Source organism: Sphaeramia orbicularis, chromosome 15, assembly GCF_902148855.1.
Source record: "Sphaeramia orbicularis chromosome 15, fSphaOr1.1, whole genome shotgun sequence".
NCBI lineage: Eukaryota > Metazoa > Chordata > Actinopteri > Kurtiformes > Apogonidae > Sphaeramia > Sphaeramia orbicularis.
Window position 1 is genome coordinate 26,417,890 of NC_043971.1, and position 19,663 is coordinate 26,437,552.

Here is a 19,663-nt window from a genome sequence, read left to right on the forward strand (position 1 = left end):
AGACACACTATAATAACCAATACTGGCCAACACTGGAAACATCTACACTGCAATTAACATGGAGCACCATGGGAGCCAGAATGGAGTCAAACTCAAACATTACAAAACAAAGCAAAAAATTAAGAACACTGGGTTTTTTTTCTAACAAAGGTACCGAACAAATATACAGTCACAGAAAAAATTATTAGACCATCAAAAGTCATCAAAAACAATGGTTATTCAATCAAGAACTAACTCCTGTGTGTATCATGTGACTAAAACAGACAGAAAAGAAAACATGAAATGCCTGAAAGCACTGTTTTTGGCAGTACAATGCCATAGCTATTGATGTAAGAACTGAAGTGATTTTGGTTATTATCAAGAAAGCCATGGAAAATAGCAAGATATCAGCTCTTAAATTAAACTCTTATGAGCTATTTTTGTTGTTATCATTATATTTGTCCAAACAAATGTACCTTTAGTTGTACCAGGCATTAAAATGAACAAGAAATTGAATAAAACAAGGGTGGTCTAATAATTTTTTCCATGACTGTATGTCAAATTTTTTTTTATTAGCAAATGGCAAAATAAAAAGCTGTTTATGTGAATCTGAGGGGATCAAATACAAATCTAACATGGGAGACATTGTTTGAAGTTCACCACACCATAGAATACATGACTTTCTGAGAGCTCACACTGAATCTCCTTTAGACAAACATCTCCTTGTTGATCCACATGATTGTGCGTGTATCGTTGGGTTTACACTCATATTCTATGCTGTTGAAACTGTTTCCCCACTGGCAGTGGTCCCTCTTGTTGTAGTTGTAGTACTTCACCTGCCACACGGTTTCAAAGTGTCCAGCCTCTGTGAACTAAAATAGAAGCACATAGAGAGTAGGGATGAGCAAAAACACAGAGGATAACATTTCAAAGTGTCCTTATTTTATGAATGTGCTTGATGCATCCAGCGCAGACAGATGGGAATATACACACACTTCCACAAGAAACACACAAATATCTTAAAGTGTATGTAGGTGAAATTACACATGCATAAACACACACAACAGCTCCTCCCTGAGGCCCAGAGGAAGTAAGCAGATGGGAAAAAAGACATTCATACAGATAAACTTTCACTTGAAATTCCTATTAATATAATGAAAGATTATGTTCTCAATAATATCATGTAGTTTATTTGTGTCTGGACCACATTTAGGTTTCAAACTGAATTGTCATTGTAGTGCAACGATCTTAAAAAAGAGAGATAGAGAATATTAATGTCTTTGTTATGCTGTTGGTAAAACTGGTTTTCAGTGGTGGTTGTTTTGCAGTGCTATTGAGTTGTGCTCTTGTTTTTGTGGTGTATTTCCTGTTTCTTATGGCCAAGGAGGTTATGTGATCACTCCCATCTGTCTCCCTCTCAGGAGGATTATGCAATGAATAGTGCACAAATTTTCATGAAACTAGGAAGGGTGGGGCATGGGCCTAAGACGACCCCTAAACACTGAAGCAGATACATGTAAAAAGAAATGTTTTGCACTTTCCTTAGTGGTGCTAACTGACAAAAAGAAGGATTATGTCATAATTTGTGTTTTGTTTGTGGTTTAATAATGTTGTGGAATGAGAAGAAGAATAGACTGATGGTAGAGGTCTGTGCTCTGATTGACAATAGTTTTTACTAAATCCATTAACCTCCTAAGACCCAGGAAATGTCAGCAAAGTACAAGCTTTTTTTGTTTTTTATTAAATAAGTGCCTATATTGGAAACATCATGATGCAACAGTTTTTTCAGATGCAGTTATTAAAATTTTTATGGAATGTCCTTTGTGGTGGACAGTTTTCTTTTCTTTGTTTTTTTGGATAAAGTTGTGAAACTCTTGTCCACAAATGTGGAGAGAAAATCCATAGCCGGGTCTTAGGAGGTTAAACCAGGGTTTCTCACCTTTTTTCAAACATGCCCTACTAATGGCATCATCATGAGCCTACTGGTGCCCCCCATATGCCCGAAAAATTTGTGGGATGGTGGTGGTGGTGGTGGTGGTGGTGGTGGTGGTGGGGGGGGCTGTATGTGGAGGATGTGGTGGGTTACATAACTCTGTAGATAAAGCTGTGAGAAAATGAAAGTGAACTCCCCTCACCTGCTATCTGCTGCCCCCCAAAAACATATTTGCAACCGAGGTGGGGTGGGGGGCGATGTGCCAGACGATATGACCCCCTGCTTATGGACCTCAATCCGATCCGAGAGTGGGGGAGTATGTGCAGAGTGATTTATAATGTTGTGATGTACAACTGTAGTCCCTAACGCACCCGCACACACACACGACGATGTCACTGCCCCCCCATGTGCTCGTGAACCACTGCATTAAACCAAGGGTCAGCATCCTCTATAATCTAAGGATCCATTTTTCATCTGGAAGAAAAAACAGCCACGAAAAAAAAAGCCTTGAAAATACTCAAGTCCATTCTATGTTTTTATTAATGACTATGGACACAGTTCAACCTTATTCATCCTTAAGGGGAAATTTGTTTTTTGACACCTCAAGAAAATAAAACAAAAACAAATGCCACTAAAATGAAACAAATAATCATCATTCTATCAGACTAAGGCGTTGTACAGTCTGATAGAAGTGGGGATGAAGGATCTACTGTAACATTCAGTCCTGCATCTTAATGAGATGAGTAATAATGCAATGTTTGGTGCACTGATAAAATTATATAACTACAAAAAAGACATTTATGTGATTTCTTGTATAATCAGGCATGTGTGGGCTCATTTAGACTAAGTGCTGTATGAACAAATGTAAACTGAGTTTGTGCCATTGAGTTTGACAAAACAATGCCAAGCCCTAATGACACACATTTTATTTAATGTAATGTAAAAAATATTTATACTCTGTGTATAGGCTGCACATTTTTACAAATGGACAACATTAAGAATGGTTTTAGGGCTATAACAATAATAGCAAGATGTTCAAACATTCAAAGATAATTGATAGTTTCTTATGGTTTTTGACAAAACCCCAGGGAACTGCTGCAGAGAGGCTGTAGAGCTACAGCGGCCTCAGGGGTACCAGGCACACATTTAATTAATAAATGTCCCTAATGATAAATAACAAATTCACCAGGGAAACTGATAGGCAAAATTCATAAACCACTTTGACACTGAGTGATTTTGAAGTTCCCTAAAGTGCACTGTTTCATAGAATAACTGATAGGCTACAATTAATAACGAAATACCACACTGCGTTTTCTGAAATATGCAATCTGGATGACCACACATTAAACACCTTCCTGCCACAGCAAAGTATATCCAGTACTGAATATAAATGCAGGATAAAATATACAGAGAGAGGGGACGTACAACATGACTGTCACAAGCACAACATTATAGACCAGGATACTTTTGGTCAGGTGAGGCCTGAGTTTATGGACAGTGTATCAATACTTTACCTGTATGCTGATCTGAACTGGTTGCCTTTCCCCACTCTTGGTGTGTGTTACCCCATCTGTGTCATATTGGCCAGTGTAGAGCGCCATCTGAGGGTCTTTAGACTGCTGCTCCAGGGGGAAGATCACCCCACCAACACTCATGGACCTGGACACAAAAACACTTTTATCATTCTGCACTTCTTAATCTGTTTTTTTTATCATCTTTTATTAGATGTATGTATGTAGCCTTTGTGTGTTCTTGTATGTATGAACAGTGTTATTTGTTTGTTTTTTGATGTTTTACTTTGCATTGTCTAGTTCAGAAAGTGCTATACAAATGGAGATATTATTATTGGTAGAATTACTAGTATATAATAAATAAAAGCAAATTCTGCACTGTATGACCATATACTTACATACCATTTCTTTAAAAGCAATTAAGTTTCAATCCCATTCACCCAAAGGCAACAAATGTCAGTTAATAAAGGTCTATTAGTTTTATCATGTTTCGAGATCACACACAGACAAGGCATTTTAATGTGAAACGCATAAATATATGGATTAGATGCAGATGATCTGAATGTATAACCTCATACAAAAACCCATGAAAGACGCCTGTTCAAATGGAACAGAAACTTGTGGGTTATTGATGGCAAGTACTGTTTTCACTCTGGTCTGCAAATATCTGTATATGCAAAGATTTTTCATTACTTTTTTATATTCCTATTTTTATTTTTTATATTCTTAGTGTTGTTTTACTATACTGTCACTTCGCTGTCACTCTTTCGCCACTGTAGAATCAACAGTCTTATCTTATCTTATCTTATCTTATCTTATGAGAAAATACACATACGTGAAACCATAGATGCAAATGACATACATACAGTTTTTATGAAACAACTAACATCCTTAGTTGGCTGCACACAGAACATTTATATAACTGGACTTGGAGCAAAAAGACATATTAACCTACATTATACATACATAGCTGTAGATTATTTACTCATAAACATATGGGTTTCACAATGATGTGATGCACACAGCTGGGATCACCACGACCCATGCATCACCACGTGTGACCTCTCTTCACTACATCACTGCTCATCCAGGCATGTTTTACCGCCTGAGTATCAAACAGACACGAATAATCCTTATTTGGGGGGAAAATAAATAAATAAATAACATCAGATATTACATAATCTTGAATTGTACGTGAGCGACACAAAACCCTAACGATCCAATCCTAATCTATGGTGGATTTCAGTTGCAAGCCAATTGGGGTTTACGATGCATTCAGGTACTGCTCGTAAAATTGTACTTTAATGATTTAACCCGGAAATTGAACTTGTTGCTTCGTTCATTTAAAACTAATAAAGCGAAGCCACGCAACTACGACTTTTTTGTGCAGTAACATAAAACATCTGCAATGTTCGAGTGACTTTTTTTTTTTTTTATTCACAAGCCGAGACTCGGGGTATACGAATAGGTCTTATCCATTTAAAAATACATTTACCTATGCAAAAACAATAAATGCTCAAATTTAATTGTGCATTTACACTTGTAGCCACAAATCTTACAAATACAAATAGATTATTTTGTGTTTAGTATGCGCATATTCTGCATAGTTTACCAGCACTCCTTACGTACTTGAACGCAGCTTTCAAATCTCCACCTGCTGATTCCTTAGCAAACTCGTTAAAGGCACGTGTCATTTACACAAGAAATGGCCTCTTCTTTGTTTTTTAATGCACATGCACTTAGGAAAAATATTGTCAGCTGTTTACAAAATACATTAAAGAACGATGACGCTCTGCAGAACCCCACATTTAGCACAGTAGGCTATAGTATAGGTAGTATTAACGCCTGCAGTGTGACCTGAATATAACCCCAGCAGTTAATTTAAGGAAGGCATGACCCCAATCTTAAAAGAAGAGTGTTATCTATTATGTATGTGTATTAGATGTCTAAGAGTGACACGTTTCTTATAAATCCAATAAATAATCACCTCCTGCATTGAGTGGAAATATCACTGTTGTTCTCTCTTTGCATGATCAGTGTTTTTTTTATTTGGTATTTTTGTTGTTGCAGCAATAGCAGGCTGGTATTTATTTTAACAGATTTAGTTGGTTAACTAAACCGTCTGCACAGGACCAAGTCAAAAATAATCTTACGCCTGTGACAGTCCTGGGGACAAATCCTATATAGGGTTACCTACGTGGCCTCGGCCGCTCCAGGTTTAACGACCACCTCGATCTTGTACTTGGATCCGGTCAGGAGCTTAATGGTCCGCGTCTGTCCGAACCGGGCGCCATCAGACTTAAAGTAAACGGCGGTGTTGTTGGGAAGCATCTTCAGAGAAATCCCAATTTTGATGAGCTGAGGGACGTCGGCCATTTTTCCATATAGAGGATTTGGCTGTGGTCAGCAGGGTGAGGGGTGTGGACGGACGGACGGACGGTATGTTGGTCAGTTTAGTCTGACGGAGAAATGCCGCGCACAGACGCCCATAACAACGCGCACAGTCTGATATGGGAAATGCGCGGCGCTGGTGTGCGTAATCCTGGACAGGCTGCAGCACATGCACACATAATCCCAACCCATGTTCTCTCTCTTTTTTTTTCTTTTTATCCTCTGTCTGAACACTTCCTAACTTCCCTTTCTTTACTGCTTTCTAAAATGTCCAAGCACGCACACTGTTTCTCCATCTTTAGTTATTTTCCTTTCGTATATATCCATTTCGAATGCTCCCTGCATTTAGTTGAAATCAGTTATAAAATATGCATTTCGCTGACTGTGATGCTGAGTCAAATGATGAATTATCCAGCGGCAGTTTTATTCTGTGTTTGTTTAATGGAACAATCATCCAGGCTACTTATTGAAAACGGTCACGCAACCTGTACTAAACTCATTTCAGATTTTCCCCTTTTACTAATATAAATTGTAGCTATACAGGATCAAATTAACATATATAAAGTGTAGTATGGGCGTTTAGGGAATTAAATCAACGCAAAGTTGCAAATTCTATCAGCACAAATCGATAGCCCCGTTTAACCCTGTAATATTAACCTGCAACCACTAGATGGCAGGCTTTGATCACAACTCCAACCCCTATAGAATCTGCTTCAATGGGAATAGCACTTTGGTTTTAACAATGGAAATGTGCAGCACAGTGAGAGAATGATGTGTGTTTTATTCAGAAGAAGAGCAAAAAAGTTTATATCAAAGTGAAATAAAACTGTAAATTCATAAATTAGTTTACAGGATGGGTTGCAGGCCTACTTTAACTTCTCAAATGAGAGAATCTCACAGTAGTGATCTGAAAAGGATACTAAATCTGATTTAATATTTCACACTTAGTGCAGTTTTAATTCTTTTACTTTGCATTTTTGCTGCCTGTTCCTTTAAAGCAATTAAGCAGACTCTTTGGAGAGAAAAAAATGAAATTTTAGTATATCAACACGATGATAAACACTTACACCTGGGTGGTAAATTGTTCCTGTCGTTTGCAAAAGGTTGAAAGACCAATAAAGAAAAAAAATGCACTGTATCTCCAGGTATCACGTGGCACATCCGTCTGTGACGCAAATGTTTGCGACAAAATGTGGGAAGCGAATGGTTTGGAGTTGTCACTTTGTGAGGGGACCTTCATCGTGTGTGTTAGTGCAGTTCACCGTAAACCTTTTCCAAAATGAACACATTCTCAACTCACACTGCAGTGCAAACCGGTTTAAGTGATGTTTACGTGTATAAAAGTCTCCTTTCAGAGCCCTAAAGTTGATCCACTGCCCCTAAAGCGGACACGGTCTGTGGAGAAGAAGCTGAACTGACTCTTTTGGGTGGTCGTTTACTGTCTGTTGCGTTGCTTTCTGATCTATTTGATCGTCTCGTTGGTTTTTTAGAAACTCTGTCATTTCTCTGTTTCAAGCTTTATTTATTCAGTCATTACTTTACTTTCCAGTCGCTTTGTTCATACTGTGCCTCACTCTGTGTGATGCGTAAAAACACAGTCTTTGGCAGCTCTGGAGAGGCTTCACTGCTGCGCACTTTGACAGAAAGAAGACAAAAGTGAGTGAGTTGGGTAAGAAACAAAGTGTGGGAGGGTGGGAGAGCCCTCCCCTAAGTAAATGTCAAGATGGATCCACTCCTTCATAACCCAACTCTTCCCCTGGATTTCGCAGATGACCAAAGTGTCCAAACCGGACTGTGAGTCTGACCAAACGGCCACAAGACGACAAAATGAGAAGAACACATTAGATACTGCACTGTGCGTCCACTAGTTTATTTCATTCATCTGACAGTGAAAGAAGCCAAACACCCTCTGGCGAAGAACCACTTGGCTACATGTGACGGTTTGCCGGCTTCCTTGCGCACTGCACGCCTGTGCTGGTGATGCCATGCCGCGTAGTTCTGCCGGCGACGAGAACAGCGGCACAGGACTCTGGCTGAAGACCTCAGCGGGTCGGAGGGCGCAGGACTATACGTTAAAAGATGTGGAGTCTGGACGGAAGACGATGAACAACACGGTGCGAGTCGGGGACGGTCTCCCCTCTTCTGCCGCGGCAGGTGCGCTGGGAGCGGAGAGGAAGCAGGGCGCCCGGCTCAGCCTGCTGGGGAAGCCCCTGACCTACAGTGCGCAGAGCGGCCGCAGGAACGCGCGGTACCGGCGGCTCCAGAATTACCTCTACAACGTGTTGGAGCGGCCAAGGGAGTGGGCATTCGTCTACCACGCATTTGTGTGAGTACTTCCACCATAAAGTCACTGTAAAGCAACTAAAAATACTGTTTGTTCACTTTTTTCCCCATTTAAAGAGCAGTTTCCCACCTTGAAAGGATGAAAATATCACAGTAATTTGGATAGATTTCAGCAATGATGAAATGTAAATATACTGACATTTTTATGAGTAAAAATGTCCATGTTCTACTCAGACAGCTGTTTGATAAAGATGCTCTTGTCATGACCAGGTGGGGTCATGGCGCACGCATTTATCACACACAATGTAGCCTCTAACTAGACTAAGTTGTCTCAATGTGGATTCCAAGGTAAAGTATTAACAAACTGTATTAAATAACGGTTAATCCTTCGTATGGTCAAATGCCACCTCCCTCTGTTTCACACAAACAGTGTAAACAAACATGAATGTGCACACACAGGAAACAAGAACCCAATCTATCTTATTGTTGTTCTCCTTCCTGTTTTTGATTTTGTTTTGATAATTTCATTTCCAGTGTAAAAGTTTACACAGTGACTGATTTACTGCTGCATGATTCTTTTGTGTGTGTGTGGTTTGTTTTCTATGATCACCTGCTGCAGTCAGCAGCACTGCAGACAAATTCTTAGTCAAACTGGAATTGCAGGGTTTTACATGCCTTATTACCAAAACCAAACACTTCATGTCCAAATAGAATAGATAAAACACTACATTAAGTCTCGTCTTCCTCTGATTCTTGAGTAATACTGGAAGAAGCAGATTTGGAAATAGTGAAGGTCAGCAGGCTGGCAGTTGAAAAGGCTAAATGTAATACTGACTTCTAGTACTTTGCATGATCTTGAGTCTTTAATCACTGTTTTGGACTGAAAGTGACTCTGGGAAAAGTTCTTGAGGGGCACTTTTAGAGCTGACATATTTTACTTCTTAAATTCAAAACAGCTTTTAAATGACCACAGCTTGTTTTTTCTGGTGTGAAAAAGCTCCTTCAGGGCCAGATTTTCTGAATTCAATTTTCCCGTTGAAAGCCAACATCCAGTTCTCTCTCCTTTCATGCATTTTCAATTAACCAATTTGGTTATTATTGCAAACACTCAAGCTGAAAGTTCCTGTTTCTCATCTGTCATGATCTGGTTAATCTAATAGGATTTGTTGTTCTATTGTCTGATCCTTTTTGGGTCCTTAGGGCGTCTCTGCTTGTAAACCTGACACAAACACTTATTGTAAATTGCGTGTTCAGCTTGGTTGTGTTCATGTCTAGCTGCTTGATTACTGTTTTGGCTCAGTTATTAGAGATATCCTTGTCCTTCCTTTTATTATAGTTACTTAATGGTGATTCTACCCCCCCCCCCCCCCCCTCTCCACACATGCTCCACTGTGTAGGTGGTACTCTCTCTTTTCCCCTACATTTTTTTTCTGTCTTCTCTTTGCCTGCTCAGTCATGATGGCAGCCCCTGTCTGTGCTCACTACCCCAATCTTTCCCAGTTTTCTTTAAATCTGTGAGGAAAAAAAAACATGCAGATGACTTTAACTTATCACATAGCAAATGTTTTGGGTTTTTTGTTTTTTGTTTTTTACAAAAGAGGAGCTTCAGCAATAAGGTCACTTTGTGTTATTATTTATGCTACTTCTTATCCCTCTTACCATTAAATTCTACATGTATAATTCATGTGAGTCTGTAAACTGTATCTCCTTCACACAGTTTGTCCGTCACGCCCACCAACTGTTGCACGGTCGCAGTGATGACACGCCACATCCCGCACCATTGTAACAGAGTTGTGTTAGATGAGGGGTGCTGTGAGAAGGAGGAAATGGAGCTGTCAGAGGAGGGGCTGTGAAGCCGGATGTTGACGTTTTATTTGCTCAGACTGGACAGCTGAGGTCGCAGGGGTTAAGTTGTTACATCTGCTCATGACCACAGCCTCCCACACTTAGTTTAGTTTAGCGTACTTTGGATCAGCTGCATAAATGAAATAATAAAACTCTCACTCATTCAAATTGTTTAAACAAATTATGAGATAAAGGAAGCTCAGTGAAAGACAAGCTGACTTTCAGGACAGGGTGAGGGCCCGCGTTGTCGGAAAAAGCCAAGGGAATCAGTGCGTTCTATCCTGTTTGATGCACACACATTAAAAAAAAAAAAAAAGAAAAAAAAAAATCACATTCATACTTGAATAACCAGATATCCTGTATGCCTGTGAGTGGACATTTGGAAAAGTGTATAGATTATATTATTACATTTTAGTTTCTGGTAAGGCTGACAGATTAGTAGCATTTTTATTGTTATTGTAATATGAGGATGTGTAACCAGCACATCATAAAAGGTGGCTTAAAATAGAAGAATAATACAACAGAATTTTATTTGACTATATCATATTTGCACCATGTAGTTTTTTTGGTTGTAGTGTATTAATAATTGCATATTCAACAATGTTACTGCGTGCTGAAGATTTCAATATGCTGTGCAGGACTAGTTTGCAGTTAGATAACTAACAGATAACTTGTTGATCTTCTTTAACGACACATTAAAAAGAGACATTTGGTTAAACGTCAGTATGTAAATTATTAACTGACATGGCTTTGAAGTGTAATTTAAAGTAGAGGTCAAGCGGTAGCAGGTTTATAAAGGTCAATATAATAATGATAGTTTGGAGTAAGAAAAAATCAACAGCTGATTTCCACTGTAATCACTCCTGACACACATTATTAGGATCTGAAATTAACTTCACTTTATTAGAAAACAAATTATTCTGATATTAACATGCGTACCGTGAAGGAGAGGAAGATGGTAGAACGCGCTTATTATGAGTTTGATAGAACAGTTTATTATACAATAACAGATGAGGGTTGAACTGAATATGTAAGTCAAAAAAATATATATATAAATGAGAAATCTGACTCAAATTCAGTGAGTAATTAGCAATTCTATAATGGAACAGAAAGCTGAATGTAAAGATGCAGGTAGATCGCATTTTTCCTTTAACAGCATGAATTCCCACGTCAACCTGCCAATAGTGATAACGTAAAAACATATGTGACTCTAAAGTCATGTGTGTTAATGTGTTCAAATGAGAATAAATGACTTCCCTGTGAGGTTGCATTAATATTAAATTAGATTAATTAGAGTAGAAAAAGCATACTATATCCAAATCATTAAATAAGGGGATTTATTCTGTTGAAATAGTAAATCATATCTATGTGAAAAAACGACAGACTTATAAAAAGAACTCTTACCAGATTCTGTAGTTGATGATTGTGATGTGATTTCTGGAAATCAAAACCCTGTGAACTATGGAACAGTTTTGCTTTCTGTTTGACTCTGTGAGTGTGATGACATTAAAGTGAGTGGATTTCTACTCATGTCCATCAGTCACTGTGTTGCCCGTTGATTCTGAGTGACAGTAGGTGATCAACTGTTCGCACATAGACATAATGTAATGTACATGAACGCTTACTTAAATACACCATCATACAATATTCACAAGTGGAAATGCCATACTATTTATTATTGATACACTAAGTATAGACACATAGTGATACCTGTAGTCATAGAGATAAATACTCAACTGAGCAGAGATGTGACCTCAGATCTAACACTATACACATGCTGCAAATATGTGGTATCAGACAAATACATTCACACGTGGTAAGAGATTAACAAACACACACATAAATAAAACCAAGTACATGATTTATAGAAGAAAAATTTCCTTTGATCGTTGAATTAGTAAGCAGTTATGCTGAAACAGATGCTGCTGTGTGGGTTGGTGTGTGGATTCATGCTCTCAAGTGTTTATATGAATAAATATTAGAAAAGACTTGCGTGTTAACTACAACATCCTCTCTACAGGAATCCCTGATGTGCTGATATGTGCTGATGTGCTGCACTATGAATCAAGACACTGATAAGCATCTGGGCTTGATTCTTGCCAAATAGTGCTCCCACACTGCTGGCATTAAGATTCAATCTCTTAATGAGATGGCGTGTGTGGGGCTAATCACATTTGCTCAAATGGGTTCCAGCCACAGTCTGCTTTATGTGCTTTTTCTCAGAAGATGATTCCTTTCTATGAGTGTTTATGAAAAATGCTTTACTATATTATTAATTTATATCAACATTACTTTTTCAAGTGTTGCTATGTGAAGGTGAACAGTGAATACAGTGAAGTGCACTATTTCACAGCTGGATATGTGAATCTGTTTATATAAATATTCATATAACAAGCACTTTCAAAGTTATTAACACTTCACTCAAGCAGGAGGTTTTACCACAGTACACATAATAGACTTCTCTAATTTGATAAGGTAATACTTAACTCCATAGATGACCTGTAATACATGAAAGCCTCTGGAAGAAGAAATCAGTGAAACAAGTGGAAAACAAGTGGTGCCAGGCACAACAAACCCTGCCCCTCACACGTAGTGTAGCATATTTTGGCATGGATCCAGCTGATGTCCTCATGTCTATGGATGTGCTGATGTCAGCATATCAGTTGCCTCTATATATGTGCCAAGTTTGAAGTAAATTAAAACAAAAGTAATGTTTTTATAGAGCCTTCAAATTTCACCCATTACAAGTAAATGGGAGAAGAAAAAAGATTTTAAAATTTCATGAAAAAAATTTAACTTTGCCCTACTTTTCCCAAAATGTAACCACATCTATTCTGGGTCACTGGCAATCTATAAACCCAATTTGGTATGAATTCAATCAATAGTTTTGCTGCTACAGACACGTGACATTTCGCCCATTATAAGTAAATGGGAAAAAAAGATTTAAAAAATTCATAAAAAATTGAAACTTTGACCTACTCTCCCCAAAATGTAATCACATCTATTCTGGGTCCCTGGAAATCTATAACTCCAATTTGGTATGAATTCAACCAACAGTTTTGCTGCTACAGACATTTGAATATTTGCCCATTATAAGTAAATGGGGGGAAAAAATTTAAAAATTCATATAAAATTTAAACTTTGATCTACTGTTCCTAAAATGTAATCAGATCTGTTTTGGGTCACTGGTAATCTATGAACACAATTTGGTGTGAATTCAACCAATATTTTTGCTGCTAGAGTGTTAACAAACAAACAAACCGAACCAAAAATAATACCCCTTGCCTCCCCTTTGGGGGCCGGGATAACAAGTGAAAAACATAACGTGTGTGTGCTTGAAAACCCTCGGCCTGACTTATCAGGTGCACTACTGCCCCCAGTGGCCTGATTTAGCAGTGCATGCCAAAGTTTTGGACAGACGGACGGATGGACGGATGACGGACGACCAACTGATGACAATACCCTACAGCCATTGTGGCCGAGGGTAAAAAACGCCAAATATCTTAGTAAGCAGAACTGTGCTGTTACTTGGTTTGGGAGCCTCAGAGTCTAAGCAGTACAGGTGTGACTGACATGGGGCTGAAAGCTGTTGGTTATTACAGCTGCCAATTGCCCCTTTTTATACCCCCTTGAAAAAAACCTGTGATCAGCCAAAATGCTTCCTTCACAGGCTAGATTTCCTACAGCCTGAAAACAGAATTAGGAGGAGCTGCAGGGGTTTAGTTTACTTGCAGACAAGTTGCATTATAATACAGTTAAAGAGTACTCTGAAATGTTTGCAGAATGGTGCCAGACAGACTCCAATGGCTTTTCTAAAGGGAATGACACCCTAATATGTGACTGTTGGTGATGGACATCTCCCCTAAATGTAAAAAACCTGTTCACTAAACTTTTTTATATGGACTTGTTTTACCTGAACACATGCACAACACAAACACATGAGGATTTTATTTTGGTTTGTTTTATTGCTTGTTTTATTTTGATATTCATTGTCATTTTACAGCAATGGGCTGCTGCAACCCAAGAAAAAAATTTGTGCAGATGACCTTTCTTGACAATTTTTCTTGCCCTTTCCACAATATCAGCCATTTAAATTTAATCAAGCACAACATTAATAAAAATATTTACATGTAACACACTTTCTAAGACTAGATTAGCGCATTTAAGTCAAGGTACAGGCTGTCAGTAAACTAATAAACTGCATTTTAAAAGCTTTTAAAATTTGTGCATAAAGGTGAAATTATCCAGTTCTCAATTTTCACTCTGCTGTTACTTGATGAAAGTTTTTTTTTTTTTTAAATTCCTGAAAAGCAAATTAATTTCAGTGATCCAGTCTATAGAAGGGGATGCTGTATAGACACAGTTTTTGATCATTCTCATTATTTGTTTTCCTCACTGCATCATGTGACCTCCAATTCATGACCAGTTTGTGTCCTCTCAGAAGTAAAAAGAGTGTGAATGTGTGATATGTCTATTAATTATCATTAGTGTAATTAAGCTGTGTATGCCTTTAAGTCAGTCATATGTCAGTGTCGATTTTTTTTTTTTTTTAACAAATCTGTAATCAAATAGTGATGAATTAACAGCCTTAAAGTGTGATTTTGCAGCCATTTATTTGTCAGTTATAAAAAAGGACTTTATATACAGGGTGGGGAAGCAAAATTTACAATGAACATTTAGTTGTTTTTTTCTCAGCAGGCACTACGTCAATTGTTTTGAAACCAAACATATACTGATGCCATAATCATACCTAACACTATTATCCATACCTTTTCAGAAACTTTTGCCCATATGAGTAATCAGGAAAGCAAACGTCAAAGAGTGTGTGATTTGCTGAATGCACTCGTCACACCAAAGGAGATTTCAAAAATAGTTGGAGTGTCCATAAAGACTGTTTATAATGTAAAGAAGAGAATGACTATGAGCAAAACTATTACGAGAAAGTCCGGAAGATACTATTAAAGAAGAATGGGAGAAGTTGTCACCTGAATATTTGAGGAACACTTGCGCAAGTTTCAGGAAGCGTGTGAAGGCAGTTATTGAGAAAGAAGGAGGACACATAAAATAACAACATTTTCTATTCTGTAAATTTTCTTGTGGCAAATAAATTCTCATGACTTTCAATAAACTAATTGGTCATACACTGTCTTTCAATCCCTGCCTCAAAATATTGTAAATTTTGCTTCCCCACCCTGTATAAAACTACCCTTAGACCTTAGTCCACCACAAATGAAGCTGTGAAACTGCAGGTGCATTGATCCCCCCCCCAAAAAAGAAAAGTAGGCACTGTTGGACATGGAGACCATCAAAGATATTCTGAAGAGACTGTACTTTGTTTCCTGAGAACATGGCAACATTTGAGACACCTGACCACATAAAAGAGCCTCTGTGTTTAGGCTCAGTGTTACTTCCAGGTAGGGAGGAGGATGTTGGCGGGCACCCAATGGAAAATGCTGGAAAATGGTAAGGACCCATTAGATAGAATAAAGAGAAAGAGGATGTGTGTGTGTGTATGCGTGCGTGCATGCGTGCGTGTGTGTGTATGTGTGTATAAATACTGTCATGATGTGTTCCGGTGTTTGCATGAATGGGTTCAGAGTGGGTACCCTATTAAAGAAAGCTTCTGTGTGTGTGTATTTTATGCCAAATGTCTCCACAGGATGTTGTAAAACAGCACAGACACAGAGTGGGTTTTATATGCCCAGATCACCTGTTGGCACATTGTCATCCAGAACAGAACAGCAGAATGAGCAGAGAGAAAATGAGTGTAGGGACAGATGGAAAGGAGGACAAATATAAAGAAGAGTCTTAGGCTACGTTCAAACTCCAGGCAAATGTGGCCCAAATCAGATTTTTTGCCCACATGTGACCTGTATCCGATCTGTTAAAGACAGTTTGAACAGCACAAATCTGATTTTTTTCAAATCCAACCTGGCTGCTTTCATATGGTTCTAAATCCAATGTGTATCTGATGTTTTGCAATCCGACTTTAGTCTGAACATTCAGGTCACATTTAGCCAACCTTTATGTCATTGAAATGCAACAAACATCATAATTCTCCGTCCCAGGAGTGTTAAATCCTAAACACAGTGCGTGCCTGCGTGGTCATGAATTATGTCAGGACGTCTTTTGTGCATGTGGGTCACTTCAGGGTCGCATTCAGTTCATACTCAAAACTGATAGAAGTCGCATTTAATGTGTAATATGAAAGAGTGCACACAAAAAATTGAATTTCACAAAAAAATCCAAATTATGCATTAAGACCTGCTGTCTGAACATAGTCTTAGTCGTTTCTCACAAATATCTGTTAGAATTGGATGTAAATATATATTGTGCTGGAGCTGGATGTTTTTTCATATCAGCATCCATCCATCCATCCTTCCTTCCTTCCTTCCTTCCTTCCTTCCTTCCTTCCTTCCTTCCTTCCTTCTTTCCTACCTACCTACCTACCTACTTTTTAATGGCATTCAGAAGCATCCTCCAAACCCAAATCTCATTGCAGCTGATACTTTGAAACTTCTCGCTATTTGAATTTGTCTTTGGAAACATCAGAAGTGCATTTTGGAACAAGAGAGTAGACTTTAATGTATGATTCAAAATCATGTCTAATACATGAATCAGTGCTTCATCATTAAATAAAAAATGTCCCTGTTCTCCGCCCAAAGTTTTAGCAGCTTAATCATTGAAAGTCTCACATCTCACTGCATCAGAAATATCCAAATGCCTTTGGTTTTATTCTGCCAAATGTACTTTTAAGCTCTACGTGTGTAAAACAGCTAATTGGCCTGCATCAGATAGATTCAGTGAATGACCAGATCAGCTTTGATGTTGGCTTTAGCAGTTGGAGTTCACTGTCGAGAAGGTAATTAAAGAAGACTGCAGTGATTAATATGATGTGACATTTGACCAGGTCATCCAAGACCTGCCCATGTTGTATGTGTGTCAGTGCATGTGCACATGTCTTGGTTCATAAAAGCTAACATTAGGCTCTTAGATGTCATTGTTAAAGTTGCAGCACTTGATAGTTTATTGGTGTCAATGGGCAAACTTTCCATAATTATCTTTCAATATACTGTAATTTAAATCTGAGAGGAAACAAAAATTCTACTCACATCTATGGACTTTGTTGGGCTGTGGAAAATTCACCCAACTTTGGCAAATCACAGGTCATTCAGACATGTAGGAGGTTACATACACTCTGATTGTGAGCTGTTAAGAGTTTCTAAGACATCACTCAACTGCTCCAGCTTGGAAAAGTGTGCTGTCTTTTCAACAGGTACATGAAATTACATCATGTCATTTATATTTTTGTTCAGGGGTTTTTTTTGGACTGAGAGGAGAGAGCTGCAAAAGAAAGGAGTGTATTTTCAATTTCTGGCATCTTTTCCCTCTTTTCTCAGCTTCTGTAGCTTTAAGGTTAGGCCAGGAGATGCATTATTTCAATGGATTTTTTCACAGAGATAGTGGTTAAGGTTGGGTTAGAATACCCACTCTGTATCATTTCACAACTTTGCAGGGATCAAAATGTTGGAAATCATAACCTCTCTTTTGCTCTCCCTCTATCTGTGTTTTAGAAAGAAGTATATCAGTATAAGTGTATTTTTTGAATGAGAATCAATAAAAGTGGTAGCAACAAATCCAACCTGTGTGTGTTTATACTTCTTCCACACCATTTTTACTGCCAGATTAACTTTGTGAGTGCACAGAGCTGTAAAGTGTGTGTGTTAGCATCAGTGTGTCTGCTCATTAGTCATGTGGCATCTCTCTGGTACATCAGTGGAGGTGCCAGTTTGCTGAACGTACTGCGAGGCTGATGGATGGAGACAGGATGAGCTTGTCGGCTCTCCTGCCCACACACAGTCCACTGCTGTGCTTGTGTTGCATTGGCCTCTGCTGCACCATTGCAAACACCATGGGTGTTGGCCTGTCATGTTTCTTAACAGAAACATGCCTTAAAAGCACACATGCACACACCCAAATACACACATCTGTGGTTTATATATACATGCATAGACAGATACGTCTACATACAATGTCTCTGTGTCAGCAGTAGAAGAGAAATTCATATCCTGTGCAACAACGTTTGATCAGTATTGCAGTTTAAAATAACTGATTAACTTCATACTGTAATGAGTTAATATAAAATGCTATTAAATATATCTAAAGTTACTCATTATGGCTCCCTGTAAGTGTAAACATGATATTATAACAATATTTCATAGTGTCAGATTGTTTTTGCTGATGTATTAATGTGTAAACAGCTGAGGTTGAGCTAATATGAAGTTGGCTACTTTAATGTAATGCACCAATTTTACATTTTGATCATTAAAATTAAAATTAACTTACCTTATTAAATTAAATGTATTGAAGGAAACAAGTATATTTTTCTCTGACTTGCAGCAGAATAGAAGCAAAAAGTGCTTAAAGTATAGAAATCACATACCACAGTGGTGTTTGTGGGTAATACTTGATTCATTGTTCTTAATTAGTTCATACAACTGTACATTCCTGAGCCACTCTCTTTTCCACAGCTCCTGAGAAATCTTTAGATATAGGTATAGTAATTTATGACATATGGGTAATGATTTGGCTTAACCACCCAGAGTGAGAATGTGAATATTTCAGTGTATTTTGTGTGTGTGTGTGTGTTTTCATGGGTTAGCCGGTTCCTTGCAATCCTTGCACATTTTATAATACGAACACTCCAGTCAGCCCAATCCAACACGAACTGTAAATAATTTATCATTGTTAGTCGTGCACATTATTCCCAGGTGAGAGACTGGGCTGTTCATATGCCATGTCATTAACTCACCCACACTGACAACTTTCTACAGTGGACTGAGACAAAATATGACATCTATACCGCAGGTGTTTCATTTGTTTTCACTTTTGGAAGGTTTTTGAATGTCACTCATTTCAGAATATTAAAAAGTACTGCAGGGGGACAGAGGGAGATGAAGGAATAGTAAACATGGAGGGGGAAGAGGAGAATAGTGGGAAGAGATTATGAGGATCAGGGGTGTGTGCTATCAGTACCTGACAGCATGCTGAGCACGTCCTGCAAATACAAGTGCACACCAACACTCATTTAACCACAAATAAAATCATAAATATGCAGTTTTTTGGACATATTTTTACTTACGTTGTAGCTGAGGGATGGAATTCATATCATGTCAAGCAAAATCGTGACCACATATAAATGATCTAATCACAAAATATAGGATGTAGGCAGTGAAGAATACCTGTGCAATGAACAAAACTATAGCTGCAAGCTGATGTACTGCTAACAGGATACATTTTTGTTGCAGATCAGCCATTTCCTACTCAGTCTCCACATCACTGAAGTTACATTTTCACTAAATGAACACTGCTTTTAACATTGTAAAGTTGTATCCACATTAATGTGTGCATACTTTTTTAACTGTCAAATAATTGCACTATTACCTCTCACATTGATGGCATGAATTCTGCACAAGATACAGCACTTGAGATCTGTAAATCTTAAAAAAAAAAAAAAAAAATACATAGATATATTTATCAACTACATTGTTTCTACCTCTTCTCATGGTATAATGTGACAATGTGATTTATTCTTGATAGATAAAGTGTAATTGGCATTCAGTCATTACACCTGGTCAAAGCTAATTACTGATGTGTATCAATAGGAATAGAATGACAAATGTGTCTGAATTATTCCAACTTTATGGGCAACAGTGCATTT

The 19,663-nt window shown here is 38.1% G+C and overlaps 2 protein-coding genes across 2 annotated transcripts in view; one reads left to right on the top strand and one right to left on the bottom strand.

Annotated features, from left to right (window-relative positions):
- Positions 1–551: 551 nt before the first annotated feature.
- On the bottom strand, positions 552–5,956 carry cnrip1b (cannabinoid receptor interacting protein 1b). Its single transcript, XM_030156770.1, has 3 exons — positions 5,621–5,956; positions 3,427–3,571; positions 552–851 (listed from the first exon to the last, which is right to left on the bottom strand). Exons 1-3 carry the CDS (start codon positions 5,797–5,799, stop codon positions 687–689), a joined length of 489 nt encoding a protein of 162 aa, XP_030012630.1. The 5' UTR covers positions 5,800–5,956; the 3' UTR covers positions 552–686.
- A 1,439-nt stretch (positions 5,957–7,395) lies between these two features.
- kcnq5a (potassium voltage-gated channel, KQT-like subfamily, member 5a) overlaps positions 7,396–19,663 on the top strand; it is a 114,494-nt gene continuing 102,226 nt past the window's right edge. Inside the window, exon 1 of the mRNA XM_030156790.1 lies at positions 7,396–8,140. Coding sequence (XP_030012650.1) covers positions 7,800–8,140 — 341 coding nt within the window. The 5' untranslated portion in view covers positions 7,396–7,799. The remainder of the gene's footprint in view (positions 8,141–19,663) is intronic.